The following is a 23,928-nucleotide window of genomic DNA, read 5'->3' as shown; positions in this document are numbered from 1 at the left end:
AGGTATGATTCTTGGGTGTAATACTATTATGTATACATGCATGTATAAATTAGGGTTGTGGAAAGATTGTTGAACATAAACAAGTAAAGATTTGGTTGGGGAATGAAGGAAAACCTTGAAAAAAGAGATTTGAACTTAAGATGCGCAATTAGTATGTGATAAAATGCTCAAATGAGCTGAAACCATGAATACCTTTCTAATTTGTGTTCAATTTTGTTATGTCTCAAAGTAGATTGGAATTGCTAGAATTTTCGGAACGTTGTAGTGACTTAAGGAAAGCTTAAACGAGGTATGTATGGCTAACTTTAACTCTTGTAGAATCCCCTTGTTGTGACGAGCATACGGTATGTGTACCTTGTATGAAAATATGTGTATTGATTGTCTTAGTTGATTTCCACACCACCAAGTTATATGTGATTGTGAGAAGTGATTTGATGTGCCTACCTTATTATGTGCAAAGTTTGTAAATGCTTGAGGATGACGACATGAAAGTATGTGTTAACGAATGAAAGAATGTTAATGTGTCCAAATGTGGGAATGTGTATAATGGCTAAAAACCCTGCGTGGTAAGTAATGAAAGAGGGTATTGTGAAATGACGTAAATAAGTTGAACGATTACGACAACACCTTGTACATGAATTACTTCTTGGTGACAGTTTTGGTGCCATGGGCCCAAATGTATGAATTGTTGATATGAACTTGTGTTTTCTTAAAATGATGGTTCTTGTGATGTATTGTTTGTTGTTTTTGTTGTGTGGAATGTGATTGTTCGGTGGGATCGGGTTGCGCACCGCAACACAAAGTAATAAGGTCTGGGTTGTGGTGATAAGAGTGGCCGAGGTAATAAGGGTGGCCGAGGTAATAAGGGTGGAAAAGTGACGATAGTCACTATTGAAATGAAAATAAATGAAACTCTTGAATGTGGAAGTGTTGGAAAGGGAAAAATGAGAGATTGTGAAACTTGTTTGGCCTTGGTTGTTCCTTTCATGTGCATTGATTGTTGATTCTATTACTGTTCGTTATCTGTGTGTTGATTGATTTTACTTGGGATAAAGTTTGTTCATACATACCAGTACAATTCAAATGTACTGACGTCCCTTTTGCCGGGGGCGCTACATTCTTGTTATGATTGTAGGTGGTTCTATAGCAGGTACTCCAGTCCACCGACAGTAGCACCTCCCCCACTTTCCGTCAGCCGTATTGGTGAGCCCCTTTCCTCTCAGGGCCCTGCGTGGCTCATGCCGCTTTTCTTCCCAGAGTCTTATTTTGGTATTTGTGTAAGGTATAGCCGGAGCCTTGTTGCCGGCATTTCCATATTATTCTTCAGTTGTATTTAGAGGCTCCGTAGACAGGTTGTGGGTAGTGTCGGGTATTGGGATTTTGAAATAGAAATATTGATGATTGGAAATGATGTATAAAACTTGGAATACCTTTAAAATGGTGAATGAAGTTGCTAATGAAAATGAAATGGAAATCGTTAATGATATGTTTATAGAATTTGATTAATGGAGTCCATCTCCTATTTATTCATGAATTAGTTTGGGTAGAATGAGACCTAACAGGCTTGCTCGGTCGGGTTTACTCGGTTGAGCGCCGGTCGCGCTCCTCGGATTTTGGGGCGTGACACTCTTTATGCCTGAGGTGGGCCTAGTGACAAATTGATTTGGAGAACTTATGATGCTAAATGCCTCATTTTATTGATAAAAATAGACGAATCCCCAAATTGACACTAAATAAATAGGAAATGAAAATCACTAATGGCCATAGGCCTTATTACATTTTATAAAGCAAAAAGAAAAACTCCTATCTACTTGGTCCCAGAAGGACCTTCCCCAGATTCGGCATCCTTGGCTCCATCGAACAGCTTTCCCAACTCGCGAAGTCCCAGCAATAGGTAGGCCCTGGCTAGATGTCCGCCTTCGGTTCCTTCAGCATTTTGGCAGTCTTCGACCCTCTTGAGAAACTTTCTCTCTAACTCCACTATGCCTCGCTCCAAGTATCCCAGTCGCTTGTTGGCACTGACAGCCATGTCCTTCCATTCCTCTATTAGCTTTTGGTTAGACTCTTGTATCTCGCGGTGCTCATTTTCGTACTCCCGGATTCTTTTGCGTTGTTGGTTTTATTTGACATGTGCCTCGACCCTTTCATCTATAATACTGTGACCTCGAGCAAACCCTGTCTGGCCCAGACCATCATGATTGTCTTCCAACCAACCTGAGTAGAAAGGAGCGTAATCAGCATGATACCTGTCTGGCTGGATGGTATCTCTCCCCATTATGATCTTGCAGTGCCACATATGCTGAGCTTGGCATTTGTAAGGACTATCATCATTCTGGAAGTCAGGCCGGAAATGACTCATCTTGTCGTCCCTAGGTATAACCTGCTTCCTACCCGCTTGTCTCATAACTCGGAGAGGGACGTAAGGATATGTTCCCCTCAGACCGTTCAGTATCAGAAAAGGTGCATCTCTGGATCAGGAGATGAATTCCTTGGTCGGAAACCACTCGAACATCCATTGAACCTGTTCTTCGGTTAGGTTATCAAATAGTTCTACCCATCCTTTGGCATCTTCTGGCTGAGTGAACATATTGGGCATGTAATTCATTCGCTTTGGATGATGGAAAGCGATGTGATCATCCCAGTCCCTTCGCTGAATCTTTTGTCGGTATTCACCCCTTTGGAGATGCTCCATGAGCCAGAGTTGGAGTAATAAATTTCAGCCTTCGAAGTGTTTCGCTCCTTTTTGACACTTCTCCAAGGCTCGATATATGTCAGCAATGATCATGGGCACGATGCTGAATGGCTGCCCATCGATCCCTTCCATTAGGGTTTTTGTTACCATAGCCATCCTGGTGTGGATTCTTGTTTTCTTCATCGGAAACACGATCAACCCCAGGAAACAAAACATGAATACGAAGACCCTTCGATGGATGTGCCCCAAGGAAATGATAGCAAACTCGTCAGGGTAGGTACGGTAGGATTTGCTGTGACCGTACCTTTCATACAGATAGTCAAAAGGGATGTAGGATTCTTTCAGACATGTCAATTTTGGATTCTTCTTTAAACCCATCATTTTGAGGAAACCCCTACCTTTGTGGTTCTCAGGCATCAGCAGACCCGAAGATTCCCAGACTAGACCGGCCAATCCTCCTATCTCCTCTAGCAGGGGTGTCATTTCAACGTCCCCAAAGCGGAATACAGCCCTTTCACAATCCCAAAACAGTATGGCAGCTTCTATGATCTTGTTGTTGGGTTGGATTTCCAAGAGAGAAGGTAGGTTTCCCAGATACTTTCTGACGAGAGTCTGATCACTAGAGTAAAGATCTTTCCACCAGCTTAGCAGTCTTGGGTGGATGTTGGTGACCATGCCGAATCTAGGGACTTCGTGCCTCATATTTCTGCAAGACAAATAAGGTTAGACCCTACCCCCACCAAGACTCGACTATTTAATATCAACAATTAGCATGAAGCATTTAGTTCTCCAAATAAATGCACAGAACGTGGTGATGTCCGTTTGGGTTTAGGAAACCCAATGGACTTTGGACAAGGCTGTCTTAAAGGATCATTATGTGGACAACATAACTGACCTGACTAGGTTTGACCATGATGCATGCACAGTTTGGACAGAGTAAGGTTTCTAAGGGGTTTTAGACTGGTACCCTTGAGCGGACAACTCAAGGGGGAAGGCACGGAACCGTCAACTGCACCGCTGATCGACTGGTTTTACCGCAAATATGTCTTTCCGGATTTAGGGGGTAATAATGTAGGAATAGCGCAACCACTCATTATAAGCATTGCTATGGTATTTGTTTGGCACAAGTGGAGTATGATGTCGAGCATGATTATGCAATAATTAAAAGCATGTTGACATGTATTTGCACATTAAGAAAGCGATAAATACAACAGTTTCATAATTTAAAGCAATAAAGGAAAGAAACAAGGGAGATATGTCAGTTTTGCTTTTAAAGAAGAAATTAAATGCTTAAAGGAATTAAACAAATAATTGCACATAGGGAGAGGTACAAATTCACAAGAACAATCTGAAATGGTAAAAGCCTAAAAATCCCCAGCAGAGTCGCCATGCTGTCGCGCCCCCTTTTTCCCTCATTGCATCGGAAAATCGGGTTTATGTATTTTGGGCATAGGACAACTCATTCCTTTGGGAACTCATTGCAGGGAGCACATGACCTTAGGAAGGGGTCAGGTTTGGGCATGCACAGCAATAGATGGTGCTGGTATGCCCATAAACCAGCCAGAAAACACAACACATAGAGGGGATATGAAGCATATAACCCCAGGGAGGGTCAGGTTTGGGTCATGCACAGCAATGTCTAATGCTGACATGCCCTCAAACTAACCAGAGAATACAAACACATATGGGATATGGGGTTTGGGATTCATAAGGCATAATCACATAATCAAATGACTGACAGAGTATTTATACATAAAGGAACACATTGATTTATAGCATGCTTTAGGAATGAAACTTGATTAAATACAAGCAGGAAACAGGCAAGAGTGAAGGCAATAGTAAGGAAAACATGTTGTTTTTGATGCTTGAAGATTAATTAGAACATACCAGTAAAGAAGCAAATGCAGAAAGAAAAGTAAGCAATTTTCCACAGCCTAGCCTTGGCTTTCAGCCGGCTAGACAAGGTAGCAACACAATTAGTAGCAGAGAAAAGAGAGAGAGTCTTGAGTGAAGTGTGTGTTCTGAACTCAAGCGGTTCGCTCGTTCGTTCGTGTTTGAAAGAAGAGGAGTGCAAGGTATTTATAGCTTTTTGAAAACGAGTGAAGGAGAGGTAATAAGTAAAGTTTTAATACAAATATGGAAACAATCAACAGTCAGAATCAATTATACAAGTGATTCCCTTTAATTAAGGAATCACTGTTTAACGGGTAGTAACAGATTCAAATAAGGAAAGAGATCATCTTAGAGATGGACTGATTATTGACATAAAAGGAGTAGTACAAGCATTAAGTAAGTAATCAAGTCTAAGTACAGAAATATGCTTATTTTGGAAAAGATTCAGTAAGGCAAAATATCACAGTAAAGGGAAAAGAATCAATCAATTCCAAACAGGCGAGTGAAATTAGGGTTCATAAAGGAAAAGCTTTGAAATCAGTCACACGATTAGGGTCAGTCAAACATGCTTTTGCACTTTAGTATATAAACAGAGTGAATAGAAGACATCAGACATGCGAGGTCAAGCACATTGGCAAAAGAGATAATCACAAGCATGCAATAGTGGCAGAAATAAGCCATGGTTCAGCAGTAAAGCAAACATTCGAAGCATAGTAATCAAGTAGGTCAAGTCACATTGAATCAACACTACAGAAAACAGAGTACCAGAAACATGCAAAGGTCTCACGGTAGCAGGTGAGGAAACCTTTTGAAAAGTTAGGGTTTCAGTCATAGTCGAGTTGAAAGATAGTAAAATCAGATAAGTCACATAACGAAAAGAAAGTCTAAAACAAAAACTTTCAATCGAGTCAAGTACTCGAACAAACGATTTCAGACCCAAAGACCTAGGGCTTTTCAACAACACTCGAGTTTTTTTTTTAAAAAGGTAACACAAATAAGTCAAACAAGAACAAGGAACTTAGTTAAACAAGTATACATTTAAACAAACAGCTTCAAGATTCGAATGAGACCCAAAAGAAATTAGGATTTTCAACATGCTGACTCAAGTAGAAGGAAAGCATAACAAACAGTTCATAGTAAAGTCATAAAACAACATCGAGAATCAGAGAAGAGATTTTTGAAATAACTTAAAGGAAAACCCTAATCAGAATAATGAGAGTCACTTTGAAAGCAACGTTGAAGAACCTTCGAGAAAAAAAAATGCTTAAAAGTTCATGGTAAGCACAGATCTAAGGTAGATCTGAAAGCAATCGAAAGATCTTAGAGATTAGGGTTTCGGAAAACCCAAAAGAAACGAGAAAGATCTCGAAAGATAACGATCTAACCAGAAAAGGTCAAGGACCCGCCTCGAAAGGCCATAAATGGCCGAAAAAGGTCGTGGCTGGCCGGAGAAAGGCCATGAACACCAGTCGAGCAAGGACTGGACCAAACTCCTTCGAAGTCTGGTCATGAAACCACAGAACCAAACACATAGAAGCCATGGAAAGCCGGTACAGGTCTCAAATGACCACGGAAGGCCATGGATTAGGGTGTAGTTTGATGGCGGCGGCTAGGGTTTGTAAGAGTTTCAGAGAGAGTTGAGAGAGAAGAGGGATTCAGAGGTGGCGGTTGGTGAGGAATGAGGTAGGGTAAAAGGGTCGTTTGGGTTAAAAAGGAAAGGGGTAATGGGAGTCGTTGATCTAAACGATCAACGGTTGGGATTAAAGGGGTTAGGTGGGGAGTCCGGGTTTAGGTCGGTTCAATTTAAAATTGGGTCGGGGTAATTGGGTTAAAAATGGAATTGGGCTGGGGAGATTGGGGGCTTGATTTGGGTTATAATTGAAACCCAATTTGGGCTACAATTTAAATAGCCACTTTTCCCCTTTTTATTTACAAAAATAGTAAATAAGTTTCTGAAAACAAATTGAGAGCACTAAAATGATTTACAATGTATAATTAACTATTTAAAAATGCTGGACTTAATTTTTTTTAAATGTAAACGTAATTAAATCCTAAAAGAGGCTAATATTGCAATTATACAATTTAGCTTTTAAAAATACTAAATAAATTTATAAAAAAATATGCAAAAATTCCCTTAGCTATATTTTAGCATAGAAATAAAAGTTCAACAAGTGAATCACCAAAAAATGATATTTTTTAAAAATAATTATTGGGTTTTTATGGATAAAATAGGGGAATAAATTGATTCAAAAACCTTTAAAATTATGGAAAAGTAATGAAACACTTGGACATACTTATATATGCATACATATGCCATTTTGAAGGTATTTTGCATATTAAAATATATATGGGGAAAAATTGGGTATCAACAGACATAGGGTCTCCACTCCCTAGTCTCCTTTTCCACCATAGGGTCTGCACTCCCTAGTTTATTTTATTATATACCTAGGGTCTCCACTCTTACACCTTATTCCCTTACCCCCTCCCTTACGTGGAGGCAACACCTTTTTTGGTTCTTGTGTTTGCTGTGTCTTTCAGGTACCCGTGGTGGCTATTGGAGACGAGCGAGGAGCGGACGATCAAACATAGGAGGGCTGCTAGGGTGAGCCAGGTGCCGCATCAGTGTCGTGTACACCAGAGAACACTTCCAGGTTCTTTCCCGGGAGTTGGTACCTTCTGTTTTCCTATTCTCCTTCCCCTTGCGTTAGTTAAATTGCTGCCTTTTTAGTTCGCATTAGTGTTGAGCTTTCTATTAGCTTCAACTTGTTTTCTCCTAGTCTGGTCTGTTTGCCTAGTGTGTGTGAGTGATTCTCCTTAGTATGTTTTTGGTATAGTGGCTGTAGTCTGGGTGGGGCAGGGTCAGGAGGTGGGACGGGAGGCAAGGGAAGTAAGGGGCACAAGGGTGCCTGTAGGTTGAGAATTAGGTCCTGGAACATAGGTACATTGACGGGTAAGTCTATAAAGCTGGTAAAGATCCTACAGAAGAGGAAGGTCAATATAGCGTATGTCCAAGAGACTCGGTGGGTAGGATCGAGGGCGAGGAATGGAGACGAGTATAAGCTGTGGTACTCTGGAGTCCTGAAGGGTAAGAATGGTGTAGGCATTTTGGTGGATACGGAACTTAGAGAGTCTGTGGTAGAGGTCAGGCGGGTGAATGATAGGTTAATGTCTATTAAGTTGGTGGTTGGAGAGTGCACCCTAAATGTCGTTAGTGCATATGCGCGGCAAGTAGGCTTGGATGAGGAGGTCAAGAGGCGCTTCTGGGAGGGGTTGGATGAGATTGCCCATAGTATTCTGCCTGCTCAGAGGTTATTTATAGGAGGGGATTTTACTGGTCATATTGGGTCGACTGCAGGCGGCTATGGCGAGGTGCATGGTGGCTTCGGTTTTGGGCATAAGAACGCATGAGGGACTTCGCTGTTGGATTTCACAAGGGCATTTGAGCTGGTGATTGCTAACTCTAGTTTTCCAAAGAGGGAGGAGCATTTAGTTACTTTTCAGAGCACGGTGGCGAAGACTCAGATTTACTATCTGCTCCTTAGGAGGTGCGACAGAGGGTTGTGTAAGGATTGCAAGGTTATCCCGGGTGAGACCCTCGCGATGCAGCATAAGCTCTTGGTGATGGACGTCAGTATTATGATGAAGAGGAAGAAAAGGATTGCACGTTGTTGATTGAGTATCAGGTGGGGAGCCTTGACTAAGGATAATGCTCAGGAGTTGGAAGGTAGGCTATCGGCTGTGGGATCCTGGAGAAGTAGTGGGGACCTGAGCGTTATGTGGTCGACAATGGCGGATCATATACGGGAGGCAGTGAGAGAGGTGTTGGGAGTTTCGAAGGGTTTCGCTGGCAGGCACAAAGGCGACTGGTGCTGGAATGAAGTGGCCCAAGGTAAAGTGGAAGCGAAGAAGGCGGCGTACCTGAAGTTAGTAGGGAGCACATGCGAGGTTGAGAGGAGTGCGAACAGGGAGAGGTATAAAGTAGCTAGGAAGGAGGCGAAACTGGCGGCCACGGAGGCTAAGACTGCGGCTTTTAGTCGTCTGTACGAGGATCTAGGGGCCAAAGGCGGGGAGAAGAAATTATTCTGGCTGGCTAAGGCGAGAGAGAGGAAGGCGCGGGATCTGGATCAAGTGAGGTGCATCAAAGACGAGGACGATAGAGTACTGATGGGAGAGGCCCAGATTAAGTGGAGATGGTAAACTTACTTTCATAAACTTATGAATGAAGAAGGGGATCAGGATATTGTGCTAGGCGAGTTGGGGCATTCCAAGAGTCACCGCGATTTTGGGTACTGTATGCGCATCAAGGTTGGGGAGGTCGTGGGAGCTATGCGAAAGATGAGCAGGGGCAGAGCTACCGGCCCTGACGAGATTCTGGTAGAATTTTGGAGGTGTGTGGGTAGAGCAGATCTACAGTGGCTGACAGGGCTGTTTAATGTTATTTTCAGGACGAACAGGATGCCGAACGAGTGGAGGTGGAGTACGATGGTTCCGTTGTACAAGAACAAAGGTGACATCCAGAGTTGCAACAACTGTAGGGGTATCAAACTATTTAGTCATACCATGAAAGTGTGGGAGAGGGTAGTAGAAGCGAGGGTGAGGAGGACAGTGTCCGTATCAGCCTCATTAGGAGGTAGGTGGAACAATACAGGGATAGGAAGAAAGATCTGCACATGGTGTTTATTGATCTAGAGAAAGCGTATGGCAAGGTTCCTAGAGCGGTTCTTTGGAGATGCCTAGAGGCTAAAGGTGTGCCGGTTGCTTACATTAGGGAGATTAAGGACATGATTGATGGAGCTAAGACTCGGGTTAAGACAGTGGGAGGCAACTCCGATCATTTTGCGGTTGTTATGGGGTTACACTAAGGATCTGCGCTCAACCCATTCCAGTTTGCTCTGGTGATGGATGCACTGACACACCATGTTCAAGGAGAGGTACCATGGTGTATGTTTTTCGCTGATGACATTATTCTGATTGACGAGACACGGAGTGGCTTTAACGAGAGGCTGGAGGTTTGGAGACAGGCCCTTAAGTCAAAGGGTTTCAAGTTGAGCAGGACGAAGACGGAATATCTTGAGTGTAAGTTCAGTGCTGAGCCGAGGGAAGCGGGCAGGGATGTGAGGCTTGGATCGCAGGTCATTTCCAAAAGAGGCAGTTTCAAGTACCTTGGGTTAGTTATCCATGGGGGTGGGGAGATCGACGAGGATGTCACACACCGTATAGGGGTGGGGTGGATGAAATGGAGGTTAGCATCTGGAGTCTTGTGTGACAAGAAAGTGCCTCCGCTACTCAAAGGTATGTTTTATAGAGCGATGGTTAGGCCGGCCATGTTGTATGGGGCTGAGTGTTGGCCAGTTAAGAACTCACATACCCAGAAGATGAAAGTAGCGGAGATGAGGATGTTGAGGTGGATGTGCGGACACACTAGGATGGATAAGATTAGGAATGAAGATATTCGGGAGAAGGTGGGCGTGGCTCCTATTGATGATAAGATGCGGGAAGCAAGACTCAGATAGTTCGGGCATGTTCGGACGAGTAGCTTGGATGCCCCGGTAAGTAGGTGTGAGCGGTTGGCATTGGTAGGTACGAGGAGAGGTAGAGGGCGGCCTAAGAAGTATTGGGGAGAGGTGATCAGGCGGGATATGGCGAGACATCAAATCTCCAAGGACATGGCACTCGATAGGAAGATGTGGAGGTCGAGTATTAAGGTTGTGGGTTAGGAGGTAGTTGAGCATATTTAGTCTTTCAGTGTGAGGCTAGGCTGATAGGATTTATTCTTAGACTGCTAGTGGTTAGTGTTGTGTTTACACTACTCATCCGTTTTCATAGTGCCGGACATTATTTACTTGTCATTATTTTTTGCCTTTCATCTATTCACTGGTTCTTGTGTGGTTGTTATTATTTCCATGCTGGTACTAATATATTTTCTCTTTTTGTCTTTTCGTCTTCTTGAGCTGAGGGTTTATCGAAAACAGCCTCTCTACCCCATCGGGGTAGAGGTAAGGTCTGCGTACACAGTACCCTCCCCAGACCCCACTTGTGGGACTATACTGGGTCGTTGTTGTTGTTGTTGTTGTACATAGGGTCTCCACTCCCTAGTTTCCTATCCAACATAGGATATCCATTCCCTAGTTGATTTGATTTTAAATGCAGGTACACCATGATGTTATAAACGTCAATACCACACAAGAGGGGGGTGATTTGTGTGGTACCTAATTTTCGCGTTAGAAGAACCTGGTTCTTCTAAGTGTTCTAACTACAGCAGTTTGCGGAATAATAAATACTGAAAGTAAAGTGCACAGAGATTTTTACGTGGAAAACACCTAGCTCAAAAGGTGAAAAAAACCACGACCTACTACTCAGTAGGATTTTCCCGAACTCCACTAAAATCACTGAGCCAAAAACTGCATTTACAAAACTCTTTGTAAACCTAAGGATTAACTCTAATCCCAGTGTAGCACACAGCCTCAACTGTTGCAACACTTTCAAGTTAACTCTAACTTGAATACTCAGAGTACCTAATACAATTGCTTCTAAGAAAGCTGAAAGGTACAATATGAAAACCTACTACAATTGAACTAGACTTAGAATAAACACAATGATGAAACTGGTTCTTCTATCTTAGTTCATGTAGCTTCAGACGTGCACACTTGTATCTCACATATGTTGCTTGCGAATCAGACTTGATCTTTTTTGCTCTCAAATATGCTTAACTTCTGCTTATGTGCATTTTTTGTAAAAGAGAACAACTTGGTTATTTAATGGATTAGCAGTTAGAGTTTGATCGAGACTCCAATGCTTATCCGTAGTCGATTTGAGTCCTTAACCAATACAAACTCCCATCCTTATCCTAGCTTAGGATTGTGTTCTCTTATCATAAGGAGACTGTCCTTCTTAGAACTCAATGCAACCTTTTCGATTTCATTCAGAAGATATTTGCTGCGTAATCTTCAATATATATCTTCCTCACGTGCCTTCCATGTGCAGTGGTTATGACTAACTGTGTCTCTCAAGATGGACCAGGTCTTTCCCTGAGTTCATTTGTCAATCTTCAAAACTTCAACTGAACTTGGGCCAACACACCACTCTCTGATATCTTTGCCAATATAGGATATACCCTTCCCTGGCCACATTTTCCAAGATAAGATACACCAATCCTTAGCTGAGACATTTTTTGACAATAAAGAAAAACCAAAAAAAATCATCATAATCTTTTCGAGGTACACCATTCCTGACTTTTTATTTCTTTCAATAATGAAGTAGTTTAGAGTTTTTGCTACAAATAACTCACAAAAATTTTTCTAGTGGAAACTGGGGCAGAAAAATTTCGTTCGTTTGTTTATTTTAGTGTATGAGCAGGTCTTTACCTTGAGGCACGAGGTTCGAGATGACCAAAAGAAGAAGTCTCAATCCAAAACGAAGAAAAAAAAAAGAAAAGAGAAGAAAGAAGAAAGAAGAGGGTGAATCCAAAATGCAGAAGCGGATGAAAAGGATATGGACTACTCAAGACATGACTGAAGTCACGAGCATTGCATTTCCCGTTTCGATCAGAAGAAGACGTAGAGGATGAACTAACACCTACAGCTAGCAAGCATCAAGGTTCATATCAGAGTCTGCATGAAGAACCATTCAAGACTCAAGATCAAGTTTCAGAAGACTTATAAATATATAAATAGGAATCTTGTAACTCATAGCTGATAGGCCTGTTTTGTTTCTTTAGATTTTGATTTTGATGTAATATCAGGACCACGGACAGGAGCCTCGACGGAACCTCACTCGACTTTCGAACTCATCACTCCATCATTCTCTGAACTACACGTGGCCTAATTCCTTTATAGCCAAGGATATGTAGGCAGCTCAGATACCAGGGCTTGGTCATAATCTTTTATCCATCTTTATCTCATTTGAATAAGTGTCGGATCAAAAGTTAATTACGTCGCTTACTTGTTTCTTTGCTCAAAAATACTTCGTATTTCCAAGCAAAGAGGGGCAGCTGTAAGCACGTAATTTTAGACCCGCACAATTTTTAAGTTAGTTTTAGTATTTTAAATATTTACTTGAGCTATTATAGATTTTTAATCCATTTAATTATCACTTTATTAGTTTAATTTTATTTAAAAATTAAAAATACAAAATAAAATAGTTTCAATTTTAATATATAGTTTTATTTTAGTAGTTTATTTTAATTAATTAAGATTGATTTTTATATTTTTATAAGTACATTATATTGTTTTAGTCTTCCAACCATATTTAAGCTCAGCAAGACAAAGGCTCATTATTCCCAACCCATTAGTTAGCCATCTATTCCCCTCTAATCCAATGGTCATCATCCATTCCCACCTCCATATAAAATACCTAGTTTTGGAACCTAATTCCTAAATTCCTAAGGAAAGAACGGTAAGAAACCCCGAGCAAGAAGAAATGGCTCGGAAAATGAAAAGTCTCGAACAAAGTCTTAAGAATATGCAAGGCCTGAGGGGCCAAAAGAGTGTTTCGTACTCCCATCTGTGCATGTTTCCTCATGTTCATTTGCTCGTTGGCTTTAAGACGCCAAAATTCAAAAAATACGACGGGCATGGAGATCCGATCGCTCGTTTGAAAAATATTGTAATCAGCAGAGAGGGGCGGGTGGAGAAGAAGAACTTTTGATGGCCTATTCCGGGAAGAGCTTGACGGGAATTGCGTCAGAGTGGTACATGGACCAGGACATCTCCCATTGGCATATATGGGATGATTTGGCCCGATATTTCGTGAGCAATTTCTAAACAATGTTGATATAGCTCCGAATAGGAATTCCCTAACCAATTTCAAGAAGAAAACCGCGAAAAGTTTCCGTGAATATGCTATCAAGTGGCGTGAGCAAGCAGCCCGAGTGAAACCACCAATGGATGAGACAAAAATGGTCAATGTTTTCTTGTAGGCCCAAGAGGACGATTACAGAATATGATGTCTGACATGGGCAAACCGTTCGCGGAGGCCATAAATATCGGAGAAATGGTAGAAAATGGCCTAAAAGTTGGCCGAATCATAAGTCAATCTGCTTTGAAAGTCACTTCCCAAGCCATCCAGAACGGCCCGGAAGGTTTAGCAAACGGAACGAGAGCTAAAAAAGAGGAGCCAAAAAAAGGGGAACGGATTTTTTTCTTCTTCTTTACGAGGAGTGGGTCCCAATATGCCCTCCTGTTAGTCATGGAAACTAGCAAAAAAAAGTAATTTTCTCCTTTCTTCTCCTAATTTCTACATCCAGTAGCTAAAGACAAAAGAAGAACAACAATTTACTTCTAAAAATTCCAGCAACTTTTCCCATTTTTTCCCCACCTCAAACCGCCAGTTTCATCACCTGAAATGCACCAGCCAAACTCCGCCCTCAACCCCATCAACAACCACAAAAATCAGCTGTGAAACAGGCACGAATCACCTAAAAATCGCAACCAAACAACCTACAAACCAGCTCACGAAACACTACCATAAACCCAGCAAGGTCCGATTTTATCGCCTCAATTTGGTCGAGTTAGAAGAGGTCGAAATTCGAGTTTGTTTGAGTTCTCGTTTGATGCTCCGGCCAGCGAGTTCGGATAGAACGTGGCCGTCGATTTTCATTTTTCAGAACCGAAGCTCTTATCTTCTTTGTACGCAGCAAAAGGTTAGAAATACATCAATGAAAAATTCATTCTTTTTAATGTACCTCTTTTTAAATATAATGCTTCAGTTTTGATTTTGATCTGTTTAAATGTTTCATTATTGTTTCTTTTTTTTTTTTTTTTGAATTCTGTTTGTTTGATTAGAATTAGTTTCTCAAGTAACTAAATGTTAGCTTCTCAACTATGTTGTTAGATTAATATGATTTGAGAAATCCATGTTAGACTTGGACGTAAATAAGTCATTATTTTAAAGGAAGTTCATTTTTATCAATAATGTTTATGTTAGCATTTTATTCCTTAGTTGATGTTCTGTTGCTTGTTTTCAATTATTTTAATTTCTTGTTTCATGAAACAACATATGGCATTAAGTTCAAAATTATTTTAGTTATGTAATAAAAGCTGAAAAATGAAGCCTTAAGTTAAAGAAACTGTGGTATATTAGAGCCATTGGGTCTTGTAATTTTAAAGTGAGTTTAGTGAGATGTTGCGCTTTTAGATTTAATAAGTCACAGCAAGGATTATGATTCGGGCTCAAATACAAATTGGGTGAAATAAAAATCTACACTTCATCCACAAATGATTTCCATAACTCTGGGTTTTCACAATAATCTTGAAGTAGTTTAGAAAAATAACTCATGAACATCGTAGCTTGTTTTAGGCGCGATTAATAAAATCATCGTGGCCATGGGTACGGTTCCCGTGGCATGGTCACGATACTTAATCCCAATTCGAGTGTGCATTTCACGTGATTCGACCACAACTTCAAATAATAATAAAATTAACATGTTGTGGATCGCGGGTGAGTTTCACGTGACGCGATTCGCAATGTGTACAAAACAATAAGTGCACAACATCGCGACTTATTTGAATAAATTTCACAAATACTAAAAGTGGTTAATTGATTAATTAAAAGCGGTTAAAGTTAAAAATGAACAATAGGTTTAAAACAGGTAATAAATCAGATAATTAGGCAAAGTATTAATTGTTAAGCGACCGTGCTAAAACCACGAAACTCGGGAGTGCCTCACACCTTCTCCTAGGTTAACAGAATTCCTTACCCGGTCTTCTGGTTTTCGGAGACTTTAAACGGAGTCAAATTTCCTCGATTTGGGATTTAAAATAAACCGGTGACTTGGGACACCATAAATTATTCCAAGTGGCGACTCTGAATTAAATAAATAATCTCATTTCGAATAATGTCACTTTAATTGTAAAAACTCCCCTATCCCCTCAGAAAAAGGAGGTGTGACATCAGTTACTTTAACTTTGTAACCATTTGGAAGTTTAACTAGCAGAGGATGTGGTAAGCTTATAATGTTTTGCAAGTGAGTTTTGTTAAAAGTCATATGGTGTGATGCCCCGAAATCTAATATCCATAAGTCAGCTTTTGCACTAAAATATTTGCATGATGGATTATTAAAATAAATTGAAGAGGTGCAAGAAATCGTACCTGCAAAGTTCATAGAAGCTCCACTAGACATATTTGAACTGGCTGAATTTTCTCCAGTACAACCAATCTGAAAATGCCGCAGCAGGCTGGCAATTTGCCCATGCTGCTCCTTTAAAAGACTCATGCTTTGGTTTTCTCCTTGGTGTTCTACCTCCTCTCCTCTATCTATATTTACAACTGCATTTGCCATGGTGTTCTTTCCTTTGTTGAACCTTTCATTATTGTCGTATCCTTGAGAACTTTGTTTGTAATATTGTGACCCTTGATTAAAACCCTGGGGGTATCCATGCAGCTTATAACACTTTTTTGTGACCTGGTCATTTGTAATGGTTACAAAAGGTCGGAGTCTATTGTTTGTAATTTGATTTCGAGTTGAGTAGTTTGTCTTGAAGGTTCTTCCTCCTAGATTAGCATTCATTGAAAAGGAATCAACATTTAGCTGATTTCTTGGCCTGAATTCCCTTTACTTTTCCTCCTGTATCAACAGAGCAAATGCTTGTGCCATGGATGGCAAAAGATTCATCATGAGTATGCTTCCTTGAATAACTCTATAGACTTCATTAAGTCTCATTAAAAATTGAATCAATCTTCTATCTTGTTCTGCCTCTTGCATACTTTCCTTTCCCCCATAGGTACACACACAACTACAATGAGTTTTAACGTTCAGAGTGTTTTTTTCTTCCCAGAGCTTCTTCATTTTTGTGTAGTAGCCAGTGATATCAAGCACTCCTTGACTCAATTCATTGATTTCTTTCTGGATTTGGTACAACTTTGCTCCTTTCGTCTGGTCATATCGATCCTCTAGTTCCTTCCACAACTCAACAAAATCATTCACATACTCAACACTGTCAGCAATGTCCTTTGCCAGAGAATTTAGGATCCATGAGGTGACTATATCGTCACATCTCTCCCATGGACAAAAATGTAGAGATGTTGCATCGAGTCTCTTACTATCCCGTTAATAAAACCTAATTTGTTTTTCACTGAAAGAGCTCTTAATACACTTCTTCTCTAGGAACGATATCCAACTCCATCAAATGGAACAGGTACTAGCGTGGAACCAGGACTATCAGAAGGATATATGTAAAGAGGGCTAGTTGAATCAATTACTGTATGTGTTGTTGCCGTTGTTGTCGTCTCTTCAGTCTGATCTATAATCGCCATCAAAATTGTGCGAAATCAGTTAGATTAATGTTCATGCAGCTGAAATGTAGCTTAATTTCTTCTATTTATTGATGAATCGTCACTACATGCGTCCGATCGAGATTTTTCCCAAATTGCTGATTGACGAAGAACCCTAGGTTAATCACTACTCAGTGATTAGAAACAACAGAAAATCAAAGAAGGGCATGGTAGATAAGAGAACCTCCGCTCTGATATCATGTCAAGATTATGGATGTGGGCTAAGCTCTCTATCTCTTCCAATGGAGGATTCAGTAGCTTCTAGAAGATGGAGCTTATAGAGAGAGAAATGAGAGATGTAGAGAGTCTCTCGCTTTGTGAAATGAAATTGTAGTATTTATATTGAGTACTGTTCAATTATATATAGGTATAAAAGAATAAACCTCCACTAACTAATCTGCTGACTCAGCGTAATTACAATATAAGTATAGTCTTTATAAGGCCCAAACTAAAGTTTGAAAACGTCAGACCTCAAGCAGAACTTTGATTCTGACGTGATCAAAATTTATATATTTTGTAAATTGTTGACTATGTTTTAAATAGTGGTCTCCCAAGTGGCTATTTCTGCACTTGTCCCTCAGTTATTCGACGCAAACATCCATACACAAACAAATCATTGGGCCAACACCTGGAATTGGGCTTTTCATATACTTTTAGAAAGTACTATGTTTTAGTGGTTATTAGCTAGTTGTAGATATCATTTATTATATTACTTCCTATAGCTATGTTTTCAGGTTTTTTAGAGTGTATTCGATGTATTTAAGCTACTGTATTCATGAATACAGTAGCATTTCCAGGCGTGAAACAGGGAATTACAGCTAGACAGATTTTTGTATTCGACTATATTCGACTGTATTCACGGCATGAAATAGGGGATTACAGCTAGACAGATTATTTTATTCGACTGTATTCACGATATGTATTTGTGAATACAGTAACGTAAATAGCGCAATTCGTGGTCTACTCAGCTATTTTTAAACGGAAAGTGAATCAATTAACATAAGGCTCCTAATAACTCAACAAACTCAATTATAACACACAAATTTTGTATTACCAGTTATAAAAAAGATTCTCAACCGAAAAACACCCCAAAAATATAGCAATCTTCAGAGAAATTATATAATTACATTGAATATAGTTAAATACATAAAAATACATTGAATACATGAAGTATAGCAGGTCATCTATAGTGCAAAAATATATGAATACATACTGTAGATACATTTGAATACATATATACATCTGAATACATAAATTATATTAATTAAAAAAATTAAATGAATACATTCATAGAATATAGCGAGACAGTGAATATAATGAAATACATGGAATATAGCGAGATACACTGAAATACAATAAAAAAAAAAAGATAATGAATACAATGAAATACATGAAAATACAGCAAGATACATTGAAATACACTTTAAAAAAAAGGTAACAGAATCTTCAAGTTACTCAGCCCCAAACTCCGTCGTCTTTGTTCAAGAACAATCCTAATGTCGTCTCGTCGAGAGGGCCACAATTCTGACTCGACAGTACCAACAAGTGGAATCTGGCGAAAATCAGGACGCGAAAAATCGAACTAGACAACGGAAGTGCCGGCGGTGGCGTCGAGGCCGGAGAGAAAACCCTCGTTCTGTAAACTTCCAGAAGCGCTACCGATCTGAGAAGAATCTGGAAGGAAGCTGTGTTAGGGTTTATACAATAATTGTCCCTGTTGCTGCTCGCCATTACTGAGTGGACTGAGGGAGTGTTAATGGTGTGTTTCAACTTTTAACTTTGACCTCTGGGATACTGAAATGGACTCGTATTCAATTGATTACACCCTCTACACTGATGAGAGAGAATAGTTTGTATTCATGGAGAAAACTGGCGTTGAGAGAGAGGGTGGAGAAAAATCTGAAGGAATGAGAGAGAAAAATAATACAAAGCGTATTTTATGGCTTAAGGGTAGGAGGTGACCATAAATAGATATTTGGCTATAAAAATCAAAAGATAGCTATGGAATATAATTTTTTAAAATGGTATTTATTTAAAATAAATAAGGTATCAATCTTTGCTATAGGTACCGACTACCTATCAGTACGAAGTACCTTTTAATTTCTCTTTTTCTCGCTAAAGATCAATATATTTGGATTCCAATATTTACTAAGTGATTCATATTAACTGAAACTATATTTCATTTCTGTTGACTATATTTTATACATACACTCAATGGACTGAATATTCTAATTCTTTTCGACGAGTTAGACCTCAACATCCGTAAATTCTCATTATTTATTTCCTAGTCTAGATGGTTTAATGTCTACTTGTAATTTTGTTATAAAATAAACAAAATACAAATCCGTATAATACTCATTAATACTGTAAAATATTTGCCGGCTACATATTACAACGTAAGATCATGATTTATCCAGTCGCTGATTAGCATAATACTAACTCAGCGAAAAGAATTTTTTTTCGAACCTTTCCTTTACTGTTTTTATCCAGAAATTTCAAGGTCCGAATTCATCACCCGGTATGAGAAAAAAAGAGCAATAAAAACAACATTCTACTCTAATTTGCTGAAATGTGTATAAAATATTATATTAATATTATATTATTATCCTATATTAGTAAAGAAGAAACGGATTTTTTATTGGATGCCAAATTTGAATGTACTAAATTGTTGCTAGTACATGCACGAAGCGTCTAGGTAGTCATCACCTTTTAAGGTTGACAGCACATTACATGTAGCTAATTGGTTTAACTATCGTTGTTGAAATAATCAAAAGACCAATTATAGAAAAACCACCGAATTTTTGATGGGGAAAACCATCAAACCCCCCAATACAACTGCTTAAGTAGAATCAAGCTGACAAAGATTTCAAGAGCCAATACAAAAGATTTAAGAAGTAAAAGGAGTTTATGAATTTCCAAAATCAAACTATATACAGGAATATAACTTGAAAGGCAAAAGGCATGAAAGGGATGAGACGGGATGGAGAAGGAGAGAAATATGAATCTTATCTTTAAGAGAAGAAATAAAATAAAACTGGGTCCAATTGTTGGGTAAATTTCACAAAATATTCATATAACTATGAATTTTTTTCATCAAAATCATATAGCTTTGTTTTCTCACATAAAAATCATAAAACTTTTACTAACTCATGTATAAATCACTGTGACCAGAAAATACAAATTTTCGGTAGTATTTACTTATTCCATTTTTTTTATATTTTCAGTTTAATAAATAATAACCCAATTAAAATAGGAGAAATATATATCTTTAGCAAAATTAAAATACTTCAAAATTCTTTTAAGCTATTCGCTTGAAAATAAAATTAAGACATGTTAACATAGATTACTTTCTCTATTAACAAATTCTAGTTTTACTTTCTTAAGGTTGAGTCGAGTAGTATTGATAAATAAAATATTCAATATGTTTTCCATTGTTCTGAATAAAAATAGTTTTTTCCTGTATTTTCATAATTTGGAATTATTTAAATTTGACTTTTGGTAGATGAAATCACGTTTGGCTAAAATGGAGAAATAAATCGTGTCTATCCAAAAATAAAAAATGGTCGTGTAAGAACTAACATTTGGTTTAATAAATGACATCGATTTTTCTCTTGGAATTAATATTACCACCACCCTTTTCTTATTACTTGACAAAGACTCAAACAAACAGTAACACAAAACAAACAGCCACAAACCGGTATCGAAAACCCAGCGACCAAGGAAATGGTTTTACTTTGGCCTGTTGTATTTAACTTCTCCATTTCACGATTCTGAATTTTCAGGTATAAATACCCAAGCTAATGCAGTGCCACATCACACCTCAAGATATTAAACTCAGTATTCAGAAACAACCAAAGTTCATCTAGACGTTAAGTTTTCCTATTTTAGTGATCAGTTAAAGAAATCAAGAAAAAAAAAATGTCAACCACTGTCGGCCAAGTCATTCGTTGCAAAGGTAGGAACATTCATTTAATTCGTTGCAAAGTAATTGAATACTCATAAGACACAGTGCACAAAAGTTTTTAATTTTTTGTAATTATTTGTTTATTAAGTTCTCTTCATCGTTTTCTTTGTGTGAGAATAATGGAAATTAATGTCATTTTATAGCTGCTGTGGCATGGGAGGCAGGGAAGCCATTAGTGATGGAGGAAGTGGAGGTGGCACCTCCGCAAAAAATGGAAGTTCGTCTTAAGATCCTTTACGCTTCTCTCTGTCATACTGATGTCTACTTCTGGGAAGCAAAGGTACATAAAAAGTAAAGTTACAATCTAAAAACATTTAAGCAAATAGCACAATGTGGATCTATTATTTTTTAACTCCTTGGAATAATTCAGGGCCAAAATCCAGTCTTTCCTCGCATTCTTGGACATGAAGCAGCAGGGTATGTACTATGTTGTTTCAACTGATTGATTTAAATTAATCATTGGTACTGAATTCTGTTGTTTTGTTGGTTATGGAATATTTAGGATTGTGGAGAGTGTAGGAGAGGGAGTAACAGAAGTTGCACCAGGAGACCATGTTTTGCCTGTATTCACAGGGGAATGTAAAGATTGTGCTCACTGCAAATCAGAAGAAAGCAATATGTGCAGCCTCTTAAGGATTAACACTGATAGGGGAGTAATGATTCAAGATGGGCAATCAAGGTTTTCCATAAATGAAAAGCCTATTTACCATTTTGTTGGGACCTCTACCTTTAGTGAATACACTGTGGTCCATGTTGGTTGTGTTGCTAAAATCAACCCCCTTGCTCCTCTTGACAAAGTTTGTGTCCTCAGTTGTGGAATCTCTACAGGTATAGCACAAATTATCAACCATAAATTATGAATCTCAAATAGTACTAGTTTCATCCGAGGAGTTCAATTGTTGATTGATCAAACGCTTCTTTTTCTAGGCCTTGGTGCAACTTTGAATGTGGCTAAACCAAGAAAGGGGTCAAGTGTGGCCATATTTGGACTGGGGGCTGTTGGCCTTGCTGTGAGTACTGTCCATGGGTGTGGTTGGTATGAAGGAAAATATGTTTTCCAAACATTAATCAAACAAGGGAAAATAAGTGATAAAACATTTTCCATAGAACATTTTCCTTCGTACCAAACACACCCTATATTGCAAATTAGTTTCAATGATATTTTCTTTACCATATGTTACTTTAAGGAATCTTAATAATGATTTGATCCCGTTTGGTCAGGCTGCAGAAGGAGCAAGAATTGCTGGTGCTTCAAGGATAATTGGTGTTGATTTAAATGCTAGCAGATTTGAGTTAGGTAATTAAGTTGTACCTACACATGTATTTTTCACTTGAATCTTCAACATTCTTGATCCTTTATCCTATTTAATTCCATCCTCATAGCTTGTCTCAACTCATTCATCCATTTTGCCTATGTTGTACAGCTAAGAAATTTGGTGTGACAGAGTTTGTGAATCCAAAGGATCATAATAAACCAGTTCAAGAGGTCCTCATATTTTCTTAGTTTGCTAATAGACAGTAGGGGGAAAAAAGCTGTGAGTTGAAGTTGATCATCTTTTCTCGGATTCTTGTTTGATTAGGTAATTGCTGAGATGACGGATGGCGGAGTAGACAGGAGTGTTGAATGTACTGGGCATATTGATGCTATGATTTCAGCATTTGAATGTGTCCATGATGTATGTTTTCTGTCATCAAATTTCCTTAGTTTATGTTCTTATTAATTACTACATTAGTTATACTGGAACTACATGCTAATGAAACTTAAATAATATTCAGGGTTGGGGAGTGGCTGTTCTTGTTGGAGTACCTCATAAAGAAGCTGTATTCACGACACACCCTATGAACTTTTTGAATGAAAGGACTCTCAAGGGGACATTCTTTGGAAACTACAAGCCCCGTTCTGATCTTCCTTCTGTCGTCGAGAAATACATGAACAAAGAACTTGAATTGGACAAGTTCATCACTCATAAACTCCCATTTGCTGAAATCAACAAGGCTTTTGATTTAATGTTGAAAGGAGAAGGCCTTCGTTGCATCATCAAAATGGAGGACTAAACTTTCTAGCCCAACTATGGCAGTGGAGAGCTTCTAGTGGTTACTCCTTGAGAAAACACCAATAAATTGTCATTTGTCTTACTTTAATTTGTTCAGTTGGTGATTGAGTTGTAACATTCTGATCCAAGTCCATCCATGTCTCTTCTTGCGTTTTCGTTTATAAATATGCTTTTTCCTTCAGAACGCCATATCTATCTGTTCTTGCAAGTATAGTAATTCCTTTATTGTATCTACCTAGGGATTTCACATATTTTTCAGCCCACTATGTCAAAAATCAGCCATTAGAGAGCACTGAGACGTGAGGAAGAAGAAAGAAGAAATTGGGAAATTTACAACTGCTATTACTGTGCTAACATAATCAGTTATATACAATTAATTGGAAAAGAAAAAATAATAAAGGAACCCTAACTTCTAATAATTACATTTAGGTCCCAAATAATAACTAACTTATGATTCCTAACTTCCAACATTCCCCCTCAAGCCGGAGAGTGAAGAATGTTCAACACTCCCAGCTTGTTGAGTAAGAACCTATGTTGTACAGATGATAGTCCTTTGGTGAAGAGATCTGAGTAAGAACCTATGTTGTACAGATGATAGTCCTTTGGTGAAGAGATATGCCTGTTGATCTTTTGTAGAAACATATTGAGTACCCAAGATACCATCCTTGATACGTTCACGAACAAAATGACAGTCTATCTCGATGTGTTTAGTACGCTCATAAAATATAGGATTCGCAGCTATTTGCATTGCTGCTTTGCTATCACATAACAGTGTGCCAGGCTTAAGAATACACACTCCCAACTCTGAAAATAGCCCCAACAACCACACTATTTCTGAAACTGCTAATGCCATGCTGCGATATTCTGCTTCAGCACTACTTCGTGAAATAGTGTGTTGTTTCTTTTATTTCCATAAAATCAATGAATCACCAAGTTTAATTGCATATCCAATAACAGACCTTCTTGTCATTGGGCAAGATGCCCAGTCAGAATCACAAAAAACTGTCAATGTATCTACATTCCCTCGCTTCAATAGAACTCCCATTCCTGGTGTA

General features: G+C 38.9%; 1 protein-coding gene across 1 annotated transcript; it reads left to right on the top strand.

Annotated features, from left to right (window-relative positions):
* Positions 1 to 20,583: 20,583 nt before the first annotated feature.
* On the top strand, positions 20,584 to 23,078 carry LOC109210921 (alcohol dehydrogenase 3). The gene is made up of 9 exons (XM_019374405.1): positions 20,584 to 20,810; positions 20,963 to 21,099; positions 21,190 to 21,236; positions 21,322 to 21,647; positions 21,747 to 21,829; positions 22,041 to 22,116; positions 22,244 to 22,305; positions 22,400 to 22,495; positions 22,596 to 23,078. Exons 1-9 carry the CDS (start codon positions 20,774 to 20,776, stop codon positions 22,872 to 22,874), a joined length of 1,143 nt encoding a protein of 380 aa, XP_019229950.1. The 5' UTR covers positions 20,584 to 20,773; the 3' UTR covers positions 22,875 to 23,078.
* The last annotated feature ends 850 nt before the right edge of the window (positions 23,079 to 23,928 follow it).

This window comes from Nicotiana attenuata, unplaced genomic scaffold (assembly GCF_001879085.1).
Source record: "Nicotiana attenuata strain UT unplaced genomic scaffold, NIATTr2, whole genome shotgun sequence".
NCBI lineage: Eukaryota > Viridiplantae > Streptophyta > Magnoliopsida > Solanales > Solanaceae > Nicotiana > Nicotiana attenuata.
Note: the sequence above shows the minus strand (reverse complement) of the source record. Positions and strands in the feature narration are given on the sequence as shown.